Below are 16630 nucleotides of genomic sequence, written 5' to 3'. Positions count from 1 at the left end.
AAATAAATAAACCTTTCCTTTGACCCTGCTGTTTCCTCAGGCTGCCACTCTGTCCAACAGTTCCCAGGGAGAATACACTCCCCTCCTGCTGTCTAATCTTGTTATTTCTATTACTGGTTTCCAGCCTCATAAATGAGGCAAACCTTTGTCTGGCAGCTACTCAGGAGGGGGATGCTCTCTTAAGGGCGATTGGAGCTGAGTTTTGATCTGAGGAATGTTCAGATCCACAGGAAGGCTCAGAAGCCATACTCCAGAGAGACTGAGGTGAGATTCTAGAGAGCTCACCCTAACTGTTGGACAGAAAAGCCACATGTTCATAGCAGCTGGGACTGAAGCCAAGGGTAAGGAAATTCGGATTACCAATTAAGCGAAAGACCCCTTACATACTAAAATGACCCAGAGAAAAAACTTGAAAGAGTGGCTTCAAATATGAGCCCAAACTTAATATGCTGAAGAATCCAACATAATCAATTTCAAAAATTTGTCATTTATGTTCAGTAGTGAAATAAAGCAGGGTATCCCAGAGGCTGACCTCAAGCCAAGGATTTTGAGTGTGAGTAGTTTGTTAAGGTACAGCTCCCAACAGAAACCAGCAAAGGAGCAGAAGAAATGAGAAAAGGAGTAGAAGAAGCAGGCTGGGGAAGGGAAGAAGCTAAGAAAGGTGAGATTTCAGGTGAAGTCCTAAGACTCAGCTTGAGGACCTGAGGTGCTTTGTGTTACTCCATCTCAAGACAGAAGAGCCAAGTGTTTGCACTGTCACACCAGTAAGTCACTGGTGGGAGTAGAGGAGGCTGTAAAATTTCCCAAAACTTTTACTACAAGCCAGGGACTCCCTGTAAGTGACCCTTGAAACTGATAGGTGCAAATACTTTACAGCAAGAACGTTGAAGCTGGGGATTAATGAAGAGCGCTGGTAAAAGAGGCTCAAAGCTAAATAAATGCAACTCCAGTATAAGGTGAAGCAATTGAAAGGTACGCGGTGCTGCTGAAATCTTTGATGATGGATCAACCCAGTACTTGTGTGGACATTCTGAAGGCAGCCTGGCAGTGCTTAGTGATACTGACCATGCACAAACCCTGTGATCCAGCAGTTGTCTCATTCTTCCTTAAATATCCCAGGAAAATCGAATACATCCCTATAGAGGCTTGCATAAAGATGTACAGTATAGCCTCACTTGGGATAACAAAGGACTGGATAAGTTAAATGTAAGATTCTGTATGTCTGCCTCTCTGCCTCTAGGTAGTCCTTCATATCCACAGGTCCCTCATCCATGGATTCAACTAACCATGGGTTGAAAATATTTGTAAAAAATTTGCATTTATACTGAACACCCAGAGAGCTTTATAGTTGTCATTTATTTCCTAAACAGCACAGCATAACAACTATGTATTTACTTATTGTTTCTTAGAATTAGGTATTATAAGTAATGTGGAAGTAATTTACAGTATAAGGAAGATGTGTGTAGGTTAGGTACCACGGCATTTTACATAGGGACTTGAACATCAGTGGATTTGGTTTACGAGGGGATCTTGGAACCAATCCCCTTTGTGTACTGAGGGATAGCTATATAACCCCATATATAGGAATTTCGCCTCTTACTTATGTAAATTGTTCATTCATTATTGTTCTTTAAAGGCTTTAAATAGATTATATGTATATTTTATGTATTCTTTTTATAATTTGGAGAGGAAAATTATTTCTAAAGACAATACAGATTTAATTAGCTGAAATAAAAAATGTCAAAATGAACAGAAATAGGGAACAGTGGGACAGACAGACAGTTTCTTTGAAGAAAGGCCATCTGCCTTCCCCTTTCCTTAGGAAGAACTCCCTCCTTGCCTTCCCCATACCCATCCTCAGCTGCTCAGCAGAATTCCATCATTCCCAACAGGGTCTCGATTGGAAGTTAGGGGGAGTAATAAGGCTTCACCCCTCTGAGTTTCATAACACAGAGAAAAAATAGGTCAGCGTCAGTGATTCATTGTGGAAATGTGTGTCCCTAAAGCTTAAAGAAGCACATGTATTCCCTTTACCTATTCACTTTTTGATTTTCCCTTTTCAAGATATTTTAAAAGCATGCAAATGGAACTGAAGTTGATCCTAATAATCATACTTTGAGAGAAGTAGAGAGCTATAGTTCAGGGAGAAATGGCTGTGTCCTGGAAAAAATGTGAGCAAATGGAGTGAGTCAGGGCTGTGCCCTGGAGGCGCCTGTGGCTTGACTTAGCTGACAGTGTGACACTGTGTAGACTGGGCAAGGCCATGACTCCCATCTGGGATAAATCTATCTCACAGTACCAAGTACACAATTGCATCTACCTTCACAGAACCAGATTCAAATAAACAATGATCAATTCCATGTAGATCAGCTAGATAAGAGGACTGTGGTTTAAGATCAAAGAGGAAAAATTCATGGAATTCCCTATGTTCCCCTAGGAAGATTCCATGACTCTTCTAATTATATTTAGAGTTAACATTGCTGTTCTTCATTTATTACCCCCAGGAAGAAACATAGTTGATAGACTCTACTGAATAACACTGATGCTAAAAGCTTAGGAGACTTGGAGATGTTACGGGTTCTGGCTTCGTCCAGAAACAAAAAACGTCAGAGTTAGTGCTAACCAAATATAGACAATGGGTGTCTTTGTTACTACTTGGAGGAAAGTATGATAGAAGCTTTTCCAAGGATTACTTTAAAAAACAATGGAATTTTTCACTGATATCAGAACATCAAGTGCCTATGGTAGACTGATACTCTGATTTAACTTTGCTTGTTTGAAGTATGGTGTGAAATCAATGAAGACGGTGCTCCACTGGGTTATTTTTGCAAATAAAGGAATATAAGCCTTGGAGTCACAAGATTGGAAAGTTTTTAATGGACGGTGCATTCTCTCTACTTCACTGAGTTTTGAATATTATAACAAAGAACAATAAAACTATGAAAAACAATAGCAGTGACAGATTAGTCAAAGACTCACAGTGGTTTTGGCTATTTCCTAGACTTAGTCTCAAAATTGCTTCATTACCTTAATAATTTAAAACTTGTTGGATAGATGTTATTTATTTATTTATGCGGTGCTTAGGGATTGAACCCAAGGCTTCCCATGTGCTAAGCAAGCACTTTACCTTTCATCACTAAGCCCCCAAGTAGTTTTTTTTTGAGTAGAAAATAACATTTAGTGACCTTTGCCAGAAACCTTACAATGTAGAGGCAATGCTATGTTGCTTATTATTGTGCCATTCTTTTGGTAATGACTGAATATTTATACCGAGAGTCACAGACGAAAGGGCCTCACACTGTGTTCACTGATAGAGGGAGAGCGGAATGAATGGTGGAGTGCAGGGATTATTAGGTCAGTGGAAGTTTCCTGAATAATTGGTAGTGGTGGGTACATGACACAATACAGCTTCCAAAATCTGTAGACGTAGAGCACAAAGGAATATTGCTTTATAGGCTTTAGCAATAGTATTGCATTAATATTGGTTCATTAGCTGTGACAAACATACCACATTGATACAAGATAAAATAATAAGGGACAGGAAGTGTGGAGTGGCGAGGGAAGAGGACATGTGGAAGCACTCTGCATTTAGGGTCATTTTTTCTGTAAACTTAAAACTACTCTAACAACAACATAAGATGAATTGGTATAAACTTAGATGAGATGGTCTTATAATGCATCTCTTATAAGCAAAGGAAGCTAAATTTAACTAGCAGAGGCAAAAAAGTAAATGTGTTGGTTTGTTGACTTAAGCTATGGGAAAGCATCAAGGAAAACTGGAACAGGAACTTACTTGGTCTTCTTTTTTTTTAAATCTTTGTGACAGTTCACATGGACTTTCTTCATAATTCCCAAACCACAGTGGACAGCAATTTTCAGGCTCACAATTTTTCAATCATAAGAGAGGATAGACAGGGTCCAAGGAGAGAATGGCTCTTTACAAGGCTGGAAAGAAATAGGGATGATAGAAGCCCATTGTAATTATTCTGGCAAAAGACAATGGTGTACAGACTAAAAAGGGAGACATAGAGACAGAGAAATGGTACAGTTCTGGGAATGTTCTGAAGATAGGGCTTTCTGGATTTATTGAGGCACAGGGTGTAAGGAGTGAGAGCAAAGAATGAGAAATCACTTTGAAGTTTTTGTCTTAATAACTCAAAGGATGGTCTTGTATTTAACTGAACAGAATGTTATCATGGTAGCATGGGTTGGAAGATATCAAGGGCTCTGTTTTGAACATATTGTGGTCAACTAGCCATCCAACTGGAGAGGTCAAGTAAGCAGTCTGAATATGGATGAGTGCCTTCCTCAGGATATCCACCTAAAATAATATGCATTGACTGTAATTCCTTATTGCCTAATTCCTTTCTCTGGAAAGCAGGCTCCATGAGGTAGCCAACCTTTCCTGTTTTGTTCGCTGCTATCTCTCTATTAACTAGAAGAATGGCTGGGCCATAGTAAATGCTCACAATGTACTGAAAAAGGTAAAATAAAAGAGTGGCTGATAGAGCTAAATATTCAGTTCAACATAGTAGGTTGATCAAGACTAGAGTAGCACGAGAAACTATCTGAAAGTAAAATTTCTTGCCTGGTTAGTACTAATGAGAGATTTACAACTGGTATTATGTAATGGACTTGGTTAATGAAGAACTACGTAAAATCAAGAGACACTTGCAAAACTTCTGTAAAGTTTTATTTTATATTCATGGGCCTCTGTCAACCCAGGGCCTTCGCTTATGGCTCATTTCTACAAAGTTACTTGTTGAAAAGATGTGGTGAAGGTAGAAATTGGAACTATTCCTACTAGTAAACCATTGTTACTTACCAGTCCATAAACAAAATGCACATGGAGGCTTATGTAGTTACTCAGAAATGTATGACTTTCTGAATTTATACAATGCTTTTTTTATATGTAAGAAACAAAGCATCTTAAAAAAAAAGACAACTGTCTAAACAAAATGGTGTGGACCTATGGCTTATATTATAGGCAAATATCACTGCATATGATGTACCAGTGGCATAATTGAATCTGACAAAGAGACAAGGGAGCAGTATTCTTTAACCCTGCAGTGAAAGCAACTGGAAGCTCATATATTTCACTCGTGATTGTGCTAAAATACTACCCAATAAATTAGCTCAGCTCATTATCACCAGTAATCTGGCAAAGCTTGATAGAAACATCAGGTGACTTGTCAATCTCATCACCACACTGAGTTGACATTAGAACAATATAATACTTTAAAATGCAGTGTCTGTTGTTCCAGCATAAGGAGCAATATGACCCCAAATACTCCTTTGCCAAACCAACCAAACAAAACCCTGCATTGTATGAACACAGGGCTCATTCCCTTGCATGCTGCTTCCATGTTTTATTTGCAGTGGTAACATGGTCACAGGATTTCTGAACACAGCAGATCCTAATATGTGAAAAGTGACCAAGGCAGTTTTTGCAATGAACAGTCACCTAGATTTTACACAGAGTGTGTGCTTTGGCACAATCACAGGGCATTATGAGATTCAGTCATACATACTTTCACACGTGTGCATATATCACACACACAAATACATTCCATAGAGACAATCACAAAAAATTGGTTAAAAGGAATTTACAGCTGTTTATATACATATTTACAAATACACACACATACAGAGTAACATTTTTTTGTACTCGGTCTGTAAACATTTGGGAAAATGCCCAGCAAAAGTCACTGTGGGCCCTTTGAAATTGTGATCATGTGAGATGAGAATTTAGGTTCATACCAGAGACCCAAAGGAGTGAAGAACCAAAATTTAATGGTGAGAGTAGCTATATCTCACTGACATGATAAACTCATCTGCCCACTTTGAAATTATGCTGCTTTCTCAGAGAAAAGAATGACCAAAAATGTCTTAAAGCCAGTTAACTTGTTACGAGAAATTTAAAAACTAAAAGAATACAAAGGTATATATATAGTACTATTACAAAAACTCAATGAAAATTTCCAAATCCTCTGTCCAATCTTTTTCACTTACAAGTGCTTTAGACTTCTATACATTGCACTGAAAGTGTCAGGCATAGTTAAATGCCACATTAATTTGAGTTTTGAACATGGTTTTTATACTTCAAAATTTACATTAAAAAGATTGGGTTTGTGAAAAACAGAACTATTTCATCCAAGCATTACTTTGGAATTTAACACAAAAATATGTTCATGATCTATACCACTACATCATGAAAAAAGAAAATATAGGCTTTCAACATTTTTTGATTAGCAGCTATTAAGTTGCTATATGTTATCAGTCTGTGTTTTGAGTAGCTATTCTTTTGCTGTTTTGAGTCTATATCTTAAAAATAAAACAGTGACATAAGGAACAGACTAATAGCTCATCTGAATATTGTTTTTTAATTAAGATATGTGTAAATTAGCTCAAATAATCATTTATAGGCTAGTATGTGGTTAAAACAATACTGGCACTGAATGGCATTTTAAAGAAAAGTGACTTTAAACCTATGATGTTTGGCTGCTCCCCAAAAGGACTTCAAAAACAAAATCTTGTCATAATCTCTAAACTTCTGTGGTGATCAGTTCCATGGAACATGCAACAGAACTGTCATGAAAGCTAGCCATGTACTTTTAAATTGTTTTCATGCAAAAGTAGCAAAATCCTTCTAATTTCATTTAACGGTCTCCATTCTCCACTAATTCCCACCATTTTTAGTCTTGCGTACAGCATACAAACTATGTAAATTACACAAAAACAAGTGAGATTCATGGATTTTGTGGGTATAAAACATTTCACTCTCCATTGTTTTGGAAACACATCGGAACATTTTGCTCCCCACAGGGGTGCTACTGAGTTATGGAGGAAGGACCAGAGGTTTCCGGAGACGCAGCTGCAGTGTGATGGTGTTTTTCTCCAACAGGATTTGAAGGCATGTTGATGGATGCTTCATTAGATGTTAGTTAATGCTGTCCTTATGGCTGCTCCTCTCCGTGTGGTGGTTGTTTTGGTCATGGTTTTTCCACTGGATGCTTGTTCCATTCATGGGGACTGAGGTCATCAGGCTTTTGGACTGGTGACAGCAGCAACAGAGGCATGACTGGGAGAGGGGAGAGACTGTGAATAACATGAACCAATAACCCCCGCTGAACACAGGGGCTCTGGAGCACAGCAACAAGGGGTCCAGGTATCTACCTAAGGCTGTAAAACTGTCCCTCTAGGCCAGAGAAAGAGCTCCCTTCCTTCTTTTTAAAATTCTATTCACAAAGTGCAAGAGGAAGGGAAGGCATATTGATCAGAGGACAGGGTTCTCCATGGCATGGGGCAGGCGTGGGTGCCTGTTCTTCAGTGTGCACCCATTTGTGTCTCTCAGCATCAGGTGCCTCATCTGATCCTCACTACAGCCCAACCTAGGTAGGTGTGATTCATCTCCTTTTATGAACAAGGGTAATGAGGTCCAGAGAGGCTTGAATCAGAACCCAGGCTTTCTAGATTGGATTCTGTTCCTTTGGTATGCTGCCTTTTTAAGAAGATCTGTCAAACGTGCGTTTAATTTCTGAGAATTCGTATCTTGATTCTCTGTTCCTTATCATTAATGTGTAAATTAATTAGCCAGTGATATCAACCTCAGCTTATAAAATGTATTAGTTATGACCTGTGTATTAGTCAGTCCATTGTAGGCACAGCATTTCTGTGACCTGAAAACACTTTCAAGGAGATTTTAACAATATGGCGGCTAAAACTTCCATTCCAAGTCTCATCTGTGTGTTTGGTACTTTGGTTATCACATGTCTTTCTCTTTGGAATGTAAGTCTGTGAGGGCTATTACTGTGCTTCCCTTCTCTGCTCTATCCCTAATAATAATCAACTCATACTGTGCACTTATTTCAAGAGCTTTACTTATATTAACTCTTTGAACCTTGCTTATGAGAGAGATACTGTGAGCATCCAGTTTACAGATGGGGAAACTGAGGCAACAGGAGAGCCACTGTTATAACAAGACCAGGGTTAGACAGTAAATGCAGAGCTGTGATGTCAGCTGAGGCCGTTTCATCTGGAGGATGTCCCCTTAACCTTCATGCAAATTTGCCTGATGGACAGGAAGAGCTAAAGCCAAACATCCAGGTTTAAGATAATGAAATCCAGTTAGGACTAGGTCTATGCTACAGTCATCCCAGGAGCTGGAGAAGTGACACCACAAGAAAACATGCTTGAAGCTCCTGCAGGACCGGCTGTCTTAGCTGGAAGCAGGTTTGAAAACAGAAGGAAACTGATTTCTAATGAAATGATTAGTAGTACAGATTTCTAGAGCAATAAGCATTTACATTCCTTGAAGAGGCTATTACTACACGTTCTATTTAATAGCATTTATGAGAGCTTTTTTTTTTTTTTTTGGTACCGGGGATCGAACTCGAGTCCTTGTGCTTGCAAGGCAGGAAGAAGAATCACTGAGCTAAATCCCTGGCCTATGAGAGCTTTCTTAACAGCAGAGTTTATATTTTGTTGAGACTGTGGTTAAAGTCTAAGATAACATAAGTGGACAATTGGCTTTATGTACTCTATGTGCCTGGAGTTCACATTTGAGCATTTCTTTTAAAAAGAGCATACTTAACTGGCATGTAATCAACTTAGCCTGTTTGGTTTTAAGCTCTGAATATGTTGCTGTCTGAGTAGATACTGCTTTTCTGTTATGCTAACAATCTGACCCTCTTTCCAGGTAACAGAATGTGGTTTCCACTTCTCTGCTAAAAAGGAGCACTGCTGATCAAAGTAGCATTAAAAATGGAATAGAGCCAAGATATATCATGTAAAGAATGAGTGGTCTCATATTGTAAATGAAATGATGAATGGTCTCATATGGTAATCTAAAATGTACCAATAAACTTAATGAAAAAAATAGAATTGGCACATCTTGTGGCTATTTAGTATACTCATTTTGTTGTCCTTAAAATAATATGTGCAGAACAGTCTTACCTGGAAACAATTTTTAAATTTCTTGCTCACAAAATATAGGGCTATTGGATTTATACATGAATTCATGGTTGCCAAGTTAATACCGATGTAATCCATGAGCAGCAAGAAACTAGAGCAAAAGAAAATAGAACAATTAGAACGTACTGTTTTAAAATTTGCTAAGTAGCATTTATCCCTAGGATAAGCATTTTTCTTGCCCAGAAGCCATGTCTTATAGGTGGCAGTTAGAATTCTGGAAGAAAAAGTGCTTGATTAAGTGGCAGCTTGAATTTTGCAGGATGCTTACATATAGATCAACCCCTTGGTTAGCTGAAACTCTTATACACAGCCCCAGGAGGGACTGGCAAGATTATAGACATGGCTTGCACAAATTTTGAGATCAGTTATGGGCTGTGTCAGCTAAAAAAAAAAATCAACTTTGCAATTTTAATTTTCAGAGCTAATGAGAATGTGAAGAAGATATGAAATATTTATAAATGCGAAAAGCAGGGGAACTCCAATCTCTTAATGGGTACAAAGAATCATACCTAAGTAACTCACACCGGTTCTCGTCCATCTCATTGTACACCGTTTTCTTCAAAATGCGGCTTAAATGAAGAGGGAACCAGCAAAGAGCAAAAATTACAACCAAGCAGAACACGGTTTTTGCCACTTCTCGGCGCTAAAGGAAAGTGAAGAGGAGGAAAAATACAGTAAGTTCAGCGTTTTTACACTGGTTAAAACAACTACGCAAGAAGGTAAATGACTCAGAGATGAGCCAGGAGAATGGCCCCTCGCAGGACGCCTGCCTCTTCCAGATTTGGAATACAACTTTTTTTTCATCAAGAACTTGCTAACGATGCTTTTGGACAGCTGTCAGGAAGGGATGATGACCTCAGGCTATTAGGCCAGGATAGATGTTATATGTCAGGATACAACCTCTGGGGAACTGGCTGCAGGAGAGCCAACACTGTGGCTGAGTGTGAGCAGTGTGTGCAAGTGTGTGCCTGCGTGCATAGGGGGGTGGGGCTGAATATATGAGGGAAGGGTTACATAAAAGCCAGTAACAGGTAGCTAACGAATAAGCATGGCAGATGAGGTGACTGAACACAGGAGGAAAATGGACACATCTATAAAGACATCTGGAAAACAAAAGAGCAGCAGGAAAACAGTAGAAAAAGAAATGGCAACATGTTTTCTCTTTTTCCTGATCTTGAAGATAGCTGGCTAGCTTTTTTTGGTTTTTATTTACTTATTTGAAATAGGGATTTTGCTAGCCAGTCAGGTTGCCCTGACTGGTCTTAAAGTCATAGATTTATGGGATCCTCCTTCCTCAGCTACCTGAGCAGCTGGGACTACAGGCATTTACCACAGTGCCTGTATTGGATTTAAAACTTTTAAAAATTCTTTTATTAATGAGATACAGTTTCCAAAGCTTATTGGTTACAGACAGAAAGCTACAGGTTGAAGATTATCATTAGTCATGATTATGAAACTGGAACATGCTGACCCTGTACTCAGTTTAGCTGCAGATTTACAAGCCTATGAGTCGCTCAGCATCAGAGAGAGACCATAGGTTAGAGCTCATCTGCAGCCATTCCTTGTGTGCATTATGCCTGAGTATTGTACTGCACACAATTAAAAGCCTAAGTAGGAACATAAAATGCTACTTGTCTATAAGTGGGATCAATTAATATCAAAATAAAACTGACTGAAAACACAGTTTGGAACGATCATGCTGTTTCAACATTATTGAAGCCCGTAACATTAAGTCTGGAAGTCAGAAGTAAACCTACATGATTATTTGAGCCATTCCTAAAGATTTGTGTTGTGATCACAAACTGTTGATCTAGGCCAGAGAATTGAGTGAGTTCTGTAATTTTTCATAGCTGGGATATGGCATCCGAGTGATTAACTGAATGTTCCAACCTACAGCAATGGGGGACTTTAAAAAGGGTCGTTTTATGTGGACAGAAAGACAATGCACCCAGAAAAACTGAAAAGGAAGGAATTAGGAGATTACCTGCACTGTGCATATCCTCAAGAAAGTTAACTTTAAAAAAAAAAGTAATATTGATACATTGCAAAGGCAGGCTGATATTCACCCAACCAACATCCATTCTCCTGTTTTCCTCATTATCAGAGATCTTTGGTTTTGTTATGGAACAGAGAAGCCTGGCCTCTTCATCTATACAGTGACTCAACACAGTTCTGACAATAGCTTTAAGGAGGACTTGCGTGGGTTGCTGGAAAAGCTGTGTGTGTGTGTGTGTGTGTGTGTGTGTGTGTCTAGCAGGGGGATACTGCTTTGGAGTACACACACTAATAGTATTCTATAGCTTTTTCCTTCTTGCTGCCTGAAAATCAGATATGAAAGTAGAGCTGAGCCAGATATGGTGGTGCATGCCTATAATTTCAGCCACACTGAGGCAGGAGGATCACAAGTTCAACCCCAGACCGGGCAACTTAGCAAGACCTTGTGTCAAAATAAAAAATAAAAAGGGGCCGAGGTGACTCAATCCTGCCTAGTAGTGGAGGCAGGCGGGGAGTGGAGTTGCCAAGAAAAAGTAGAAGTGACAGTCCCATCTTCCAAGACTTAAGAAAAGATCAGCAAAACAGCAGATAACCTGGCTTCTGATTTCTTTGACCAGTGAAACAACAATATCAGAATGTTTTTCAGTTGCAGAAAGATCAGCCCCTATTTGGTCAACTTACTCTTATTTTGGGTTTTCTTTCACCAGCATTTGGACACAATTCCTTGCTGATAAAATTATTGTCATCATAATGAAGAGCAGTTAGAGACAACCATGTAAGAAGTAAGAACAGGAGTCCCATAGAATACTAGTCAGAGAGTGGAAGGCTTTCTACCTCATGCTAGTGATTTCATAGTCCCGCTTCAAGGATTTCCAGCCAACCCTGCTTTACTGCTGTTAGAACTTACTAAAGCTTTGAGCATGACCAAACCAAATACCAGCTTCATGTGGACAAAATCTTGATTCCTAAGTGCCATTTAGTTGAGCAAATCTCTTAACCACTGGTGTAAATTTATTCTTCCTAAAACATAGACAGGAACATAGTGCAAAAGACACTGAAGTGTTTTTTAAAAGACTTAAGGGGTGGGGGATTTAGCTCAGTGATTTCGCTGCCTGCTGTGCAAGCACAAGGACCCGAGTTTGATCCCCGGTACCAAAAAAAAAAAAAAAAAAAAAAAAAAAAAAAAAAAAAAAAAAAAAGACTTAAAAACACTACGTAAAAGTGAAGCAGATTATTATTATTATTTTATTCTCAATCCCTATTTAATTATTTTCAGAGCAGGTACTACTCAGAGCTTAAGAAGACTCAGTAATGATACTAATGCAAAAAACATTTTAAATACTCTGTTTCACAAATCTTATCCAATTAATCACCTCACTGCAAGGGTGAGAGTTAATAATTGCTTAGTATATTCACATCAGAGTATTTGAAACATTAATGCCTGAACAAAGTCATATTAACATTTACTAAGGTAATTGGCCTGCTAAATGTCAATAAAGGATAATAGTTACCATTTGTACGACATATTAGAGTTTACACAGTACATGCATCTACATCAATTCCTTTCATTCTCATAACATCAGTTCAAACCTTATTATGCCCAATTTACAGATGAAGAGCTGCAGCCTGAAAAAATCAGTACAGTAGTTGAAAGAGCTGCTGACGAAGAGTGATGCATGTGTTTGATAATTACATAGGGTAGATTTACACTCTCCAACACACAGTAACTTCTGGTGTGCTTGGATGTTCTTACATATTCCTCCACTGACTGAAAACTGACCTGCAGTCATAGCTTTACTTTGAATTAATAAATTAACATTTGTTGAGTATCTACTAGAATTGGGGACTACTAGGCACCTTACCTGGCTTAGGAAGTCCCTGTGATGTATTAGTGCATACACCTTATGAAAAGCTGAGAGAGGATAAACAATTTGCCCAAGGTCGCCTAGCCCAAAAGTATAAGAATCAAGTTTTGCTTTGTAAAGCCTAAAGCATTATTATTCTATTTGCTGTCCAACATTTGCTACCCTACTGACATGTTCAAATTCTTTCTAGAACTTTGGACTCTCCAAAATTTTACCTCTTTCTATGTACTCAATCCTATTTCCTTTTAAGTGTCTTTTATGATGCTTTAATAAAGTTCATCTCCTTTTTTCCTACTCCCCAAACACATGGTGCCCATTCCATGTTCTGGCAAGACTCTATTCTTTCCAACTGAAATAGCTTCTGTCCTCTTCTTCCCCATCAAATGCCATTTATCCTCCAAGGTCTGGTTCAATCTTCCTCACTCATGAATAGTTTCACTATGATTCTATTTCTTATTCCTTCCAGCTTCTATAATACAAGGTACTTGGACCATACTTTATCATTCTGCTTTCTAATTGTTTCGTGTTTATATTTTATTTCTACAACTAGACTGTAAAGTTTGCAAGGGAAGGAAATCATATGCTTCTTTCTGTCTTGGCATAGTTCCAAATCTAAATAACATATAGACACCCACATACACGTGCTCAGTACATTCTTGGCAAACTAAATGAATAGTTCCTCTCCCTTTGGACCCAGCCTCCAGGGCCATCTGTTTTACAGGGGAACTCCCCAGTTCACAAAAGGAATTCCTAAAGTGTAACTATATAAAAAAATTACAAGACAGTATGTTTATTTTTAGAAAACCAGGCAAAATCTGCTACAGATAATATGGTCATGAGTTGCTTAAGGACAGGGATATGACCTGAGATATGCATAGTTAGGCAATTTCATCTTCTTGTAAACACCATGGAGTGTACCTGCACAAACCTAGATGGCAGAGCCTGCTGCATACCTAGGCTACATGGAACAGCCAATTGCTTTTAGGCTACATACATGTACAGCATAATGCTGCCCTGATTACCATAGGCAATTGTCCCATAGTAGTGTTTGTGTGTCTAAACATATCGAGGCACAGAAAAGGTACAGTAAAAATACTAAACAATGAGAATTTTCCAGCTCCACTAGAATCCCATGGAACCACGGTCACATGTGCAGTCCGACACTGAAATACTGTTATGAAGTAAAAGACTATTTGTCATCTTCCTGATTTCAAAAAGTCTTGGCCAGGTATTCATGATCATAATAGATTTACCTGCTTAAGATGTTCACTGAGGGCAATTCTCAAGCTGCCATTCCTCCGGTTTAACATCTCGCAGGTCATGAGGGTGTAGAAGATTGCAGTGCACACCAAGGGCATGCAGAAGTAGAACCCGAAGAGCCACCAGTCCTTTATGTCCTGGTAGTACTGTCCGTGAAGAGATGCAAGAGAATGTGAGGGACATAATATATAAGTTAACTATGCAGTGCCTCTGATAGCTTCAAAATCTTTATACTTGAAGATATATGTGTATATTCATGCACTCTGCTTGTAGTAAAGGGTTTGGAGTGGTGCTTAAAACTCAATTAACTTTGAAACTTCAGAAATTATCCTCTTTTTTTTGTACCCAGGATCGAACTCAGGATCTTCACTTTCAAGGCAGGCACAGTGCCACTGAAGTAAATCCTGGCCCCTCTCCTCTCTTTATAACAGCACAGGAAGAAACTGCATATTTAAAAAATATCCTGGCAAGGGTATTTTTTTAATAAGCTGAAGTTGGTTTCAATTATACACCAAAAGAGGCCTTATCAATAAAAACAATTCCCCTCCAAAGTTTATAAATCATGATTTAAGACATGCATATCTTTGTTTATTGGTGAGTCTAAAAATTTTGATTTTTGATTATTGTGGTTAAAGTGTACTTAATGTAACTATCTTGTTTGGAAACAGTGAAGAATATGAATAGCTTATCTGTATAGCTTTAGTTAAGGGGGGTAAACCCTTTTCCTGGTATGCCTGCTATGTGACTCCAAACAGCCTATTTGAGCCATCAATAACTGTACTCCACCTCGCTTTAAATACTTGCCACCTGGAAACTATTGAGGCAGCATACCATATCTGAAGCCGCCTTAGCATTATCTCTCTGTGGGCAGGGCTTTGTAAATATTCAGATTATTCAGTTTTTTGTGTCTTTCAGGGAGAAGACTTAGCACTCTATAAAAATGAAAGATGGAGATGATATCTGAATTCTTCCCACTAAATTAATCACAGACTTGGGAAGACATGCTTCTTCTTTTCTGATAATGTTTCTCCAGATTGTTTATTCACTAAGGATGCAGCCTCCTATAATATCTCAGTTCCCACAGTAAAAAATAACTATGCTGCTCTGAAAAACTGGACAGTTTCTGAATATAGAAAGGAGCCTACTGGGCTGCATTTACAATATGTCTGTTAAAACAATCTAAAAATGGTTCCTGAAGACAAAAAGTTCAGTCTGGGGTTCTAACTATTTTTATGCCACAGACCCCTTTGGGAGGTCTGATGAGTGCTAAAATTTCTTTTGAGAACAATATTTTTACATGCATAAAGCAAAATATATAGTTATAATGCAACCAATTACATCAAAACATGTCTATCAAAATACTAAATACAAAATTCTGACATAGTGATATATACATTTATCAACAAATATCAAACCTATTGATGGCTCTAGTAAAGACTAGAATGTTGAAGAAATGATGAACATAAATAGTATGTCAAGATTATACGGTTGGATGTGGCGTGAAAATGTCTGTTATCATACTATTAAATACTGTTATGATTTGTTGCTCACCTTCAAAATTGAAGTAAATGATAAATTTCCGTTAGAAGTTAGTGAAAACAAATAGAAAATTTCTTTCCCATCTAAGCTCACAGAGCCCTTAATTCTCATGCTAAGGACAAACTTACAAAGGGGTTAGTTTATTCAAATCTGCTTGTACAGATATTTCCCTATGGCCATCACATTGCAGAAGGATTTTAGTCTTGAACTTAAAAACAAATCAGAAGGACTCTTGCCTTTTTTTTGTTGGGAAATGCAACATAACACTCCTTTGAGCCTTCTGGCCTTCCCCTGCAGCCCTTTCCTGCTGCATTGCTGGCTGGTGCGAATGACCCCCAAGCACCGCGAAGGGTCTAGAAGTTGACCCTTGAGGGGGCTGGATGAAACTTATGCCCCCTCCATGAAAGAGGCCTGCTGAGCAAGGGGTCACATACTTCTTTTGAAGTGATGTCATTAGGAAGGGCTTGGAGGAGGCCTCTGATCAGACTGGAGTAGAGCAAAATTGAGAAAGAAAGAGTAGAAAAAAGAGAGGAAATAAAACTAGAAAAACAAACAAGACTTTAGAGTTGGAGCTCTTAAGATATTATCAGCTCAACTCATACCCTTTTCTGCAACTCTCAATGCCACCCTGGCCTGGTAGTCACCCTTTGCCTAAATGTTTAAACAGGAGACTCAGTATTTCTGAAGTACCCTATTTCATTTTGTCCAGCTCCAGTGGTTAATAAGCACCTTCTTACACTGAGCCTCTTTCCTCTAGTGTTTTTCTCTGGAAATGTGGATTGCACTGCCCAAATCCTGATAACTGCCTACTTTCGCTTTTCATTATGAATATTGACTTTTAATTAAAAAGCCAGCAGCTAAACAAAAGACTTCAATATCAAGCTTGCCATGTGGGCAGTTTTCACAAGCTTAATTTTAAAATAAGAATTTCCAAGCAAGATAATTGATTAACTGCAAAACCGTAAACTTTGTGAATTTTCTGTTTTGGGAAAGCATAC

The 16630-nt window shown here is 38.5% G+C and overlaps 2 protein-coding genes across 19 annotated transcripts in view; one reads left to right on the top strand and one right to left on the bottom strand.

The window, feature by feature from the left end:
- Positions 1-16630, top strand: part of Arhgap10 (Rho GTPase activating protein 10) — a 152633-nt gene that overhangs the window by 118967 nt on the left and 17036 nt on the right. For 5 of the 15 annotated variants that reach the window (XR_015443983.1, XR_015443980.1, XR_015443982.1 and 2 more), the window contains 2 exons: positions 8699-9647; positions 14443-14656. The exons of 3 other annotated variants lie outside the window; for them this stretch is intronic. Coding sequence is in view for 2 of the 12 variants with exons in the window: in XM_087193360.1 (XP_087049486.1) it covers positions 6826-6911 (86 nt within the window). In the remaining 10 variants the exon portion in view is untranslated. Of the gene's footprint in view, positions 1-6825; positions 14657-16630 lie in introns of those variants that run through there. 7 more of the 15 variants (XR_015443987.1, XR_015443984.1, XR_015443976.1 and 4 more) reach the window with 5 other exon arrangements.
- Positions 4155-16630, bottom strand: part of Ednra (endothelin receptor type A) — a 56559-nt gene continuing 44083 nt past the window's right edge. For 2 of the 4 annotated variants that reach the window (XM_087193356.1, XM_087193357.1), the window contains exons 5-8: positions 14087-14239; positions 9483-9616; positions 8956-9064; positions 4677-7081 (exon numbers count right to left, since the gene is read on the bottom strand). In XM_087193356.1, coding sequence (XP_087049482.1) covers positions 6941-7081; positions 8956-9064; positions 9483-9616; positions 14087-14239 — 537 coding nt within the window. In that variant the 3' untranslated portion in view covers positions 4677-6940. Of the gene's footprint in view, positions 7082-8955; positions 9065-9482; positions 9617-14086; positions 14240-16630 lie in introns of all 4 variants that reach the window. The other 2 variants (XM_087193358.1, XM_087193359.1) reach the window with 2 other exon arrangements.

This window comes from Heterocephalus glaber, unplaced genomic scaffold, assembly GCF_053883595.1.
Source record: "Heterocephalus glaber isolate CG9 unplaced genomic scaffold, H.glaber_assembly_v1.0 deba00001587, whole genome shotgun sequence".
Lineage (NCBI taxonomy): Eukaryota > Metazoa > Chordata > Mammalia > Rodentia > Bathyergidae > Heterocephalus > Heterocephalus glaber.
The sequence above is the reverse complement of the archived record's forward strand: the minus strand, read 5'-3'. Positions and strand labels throughout refer to the sequence as shown.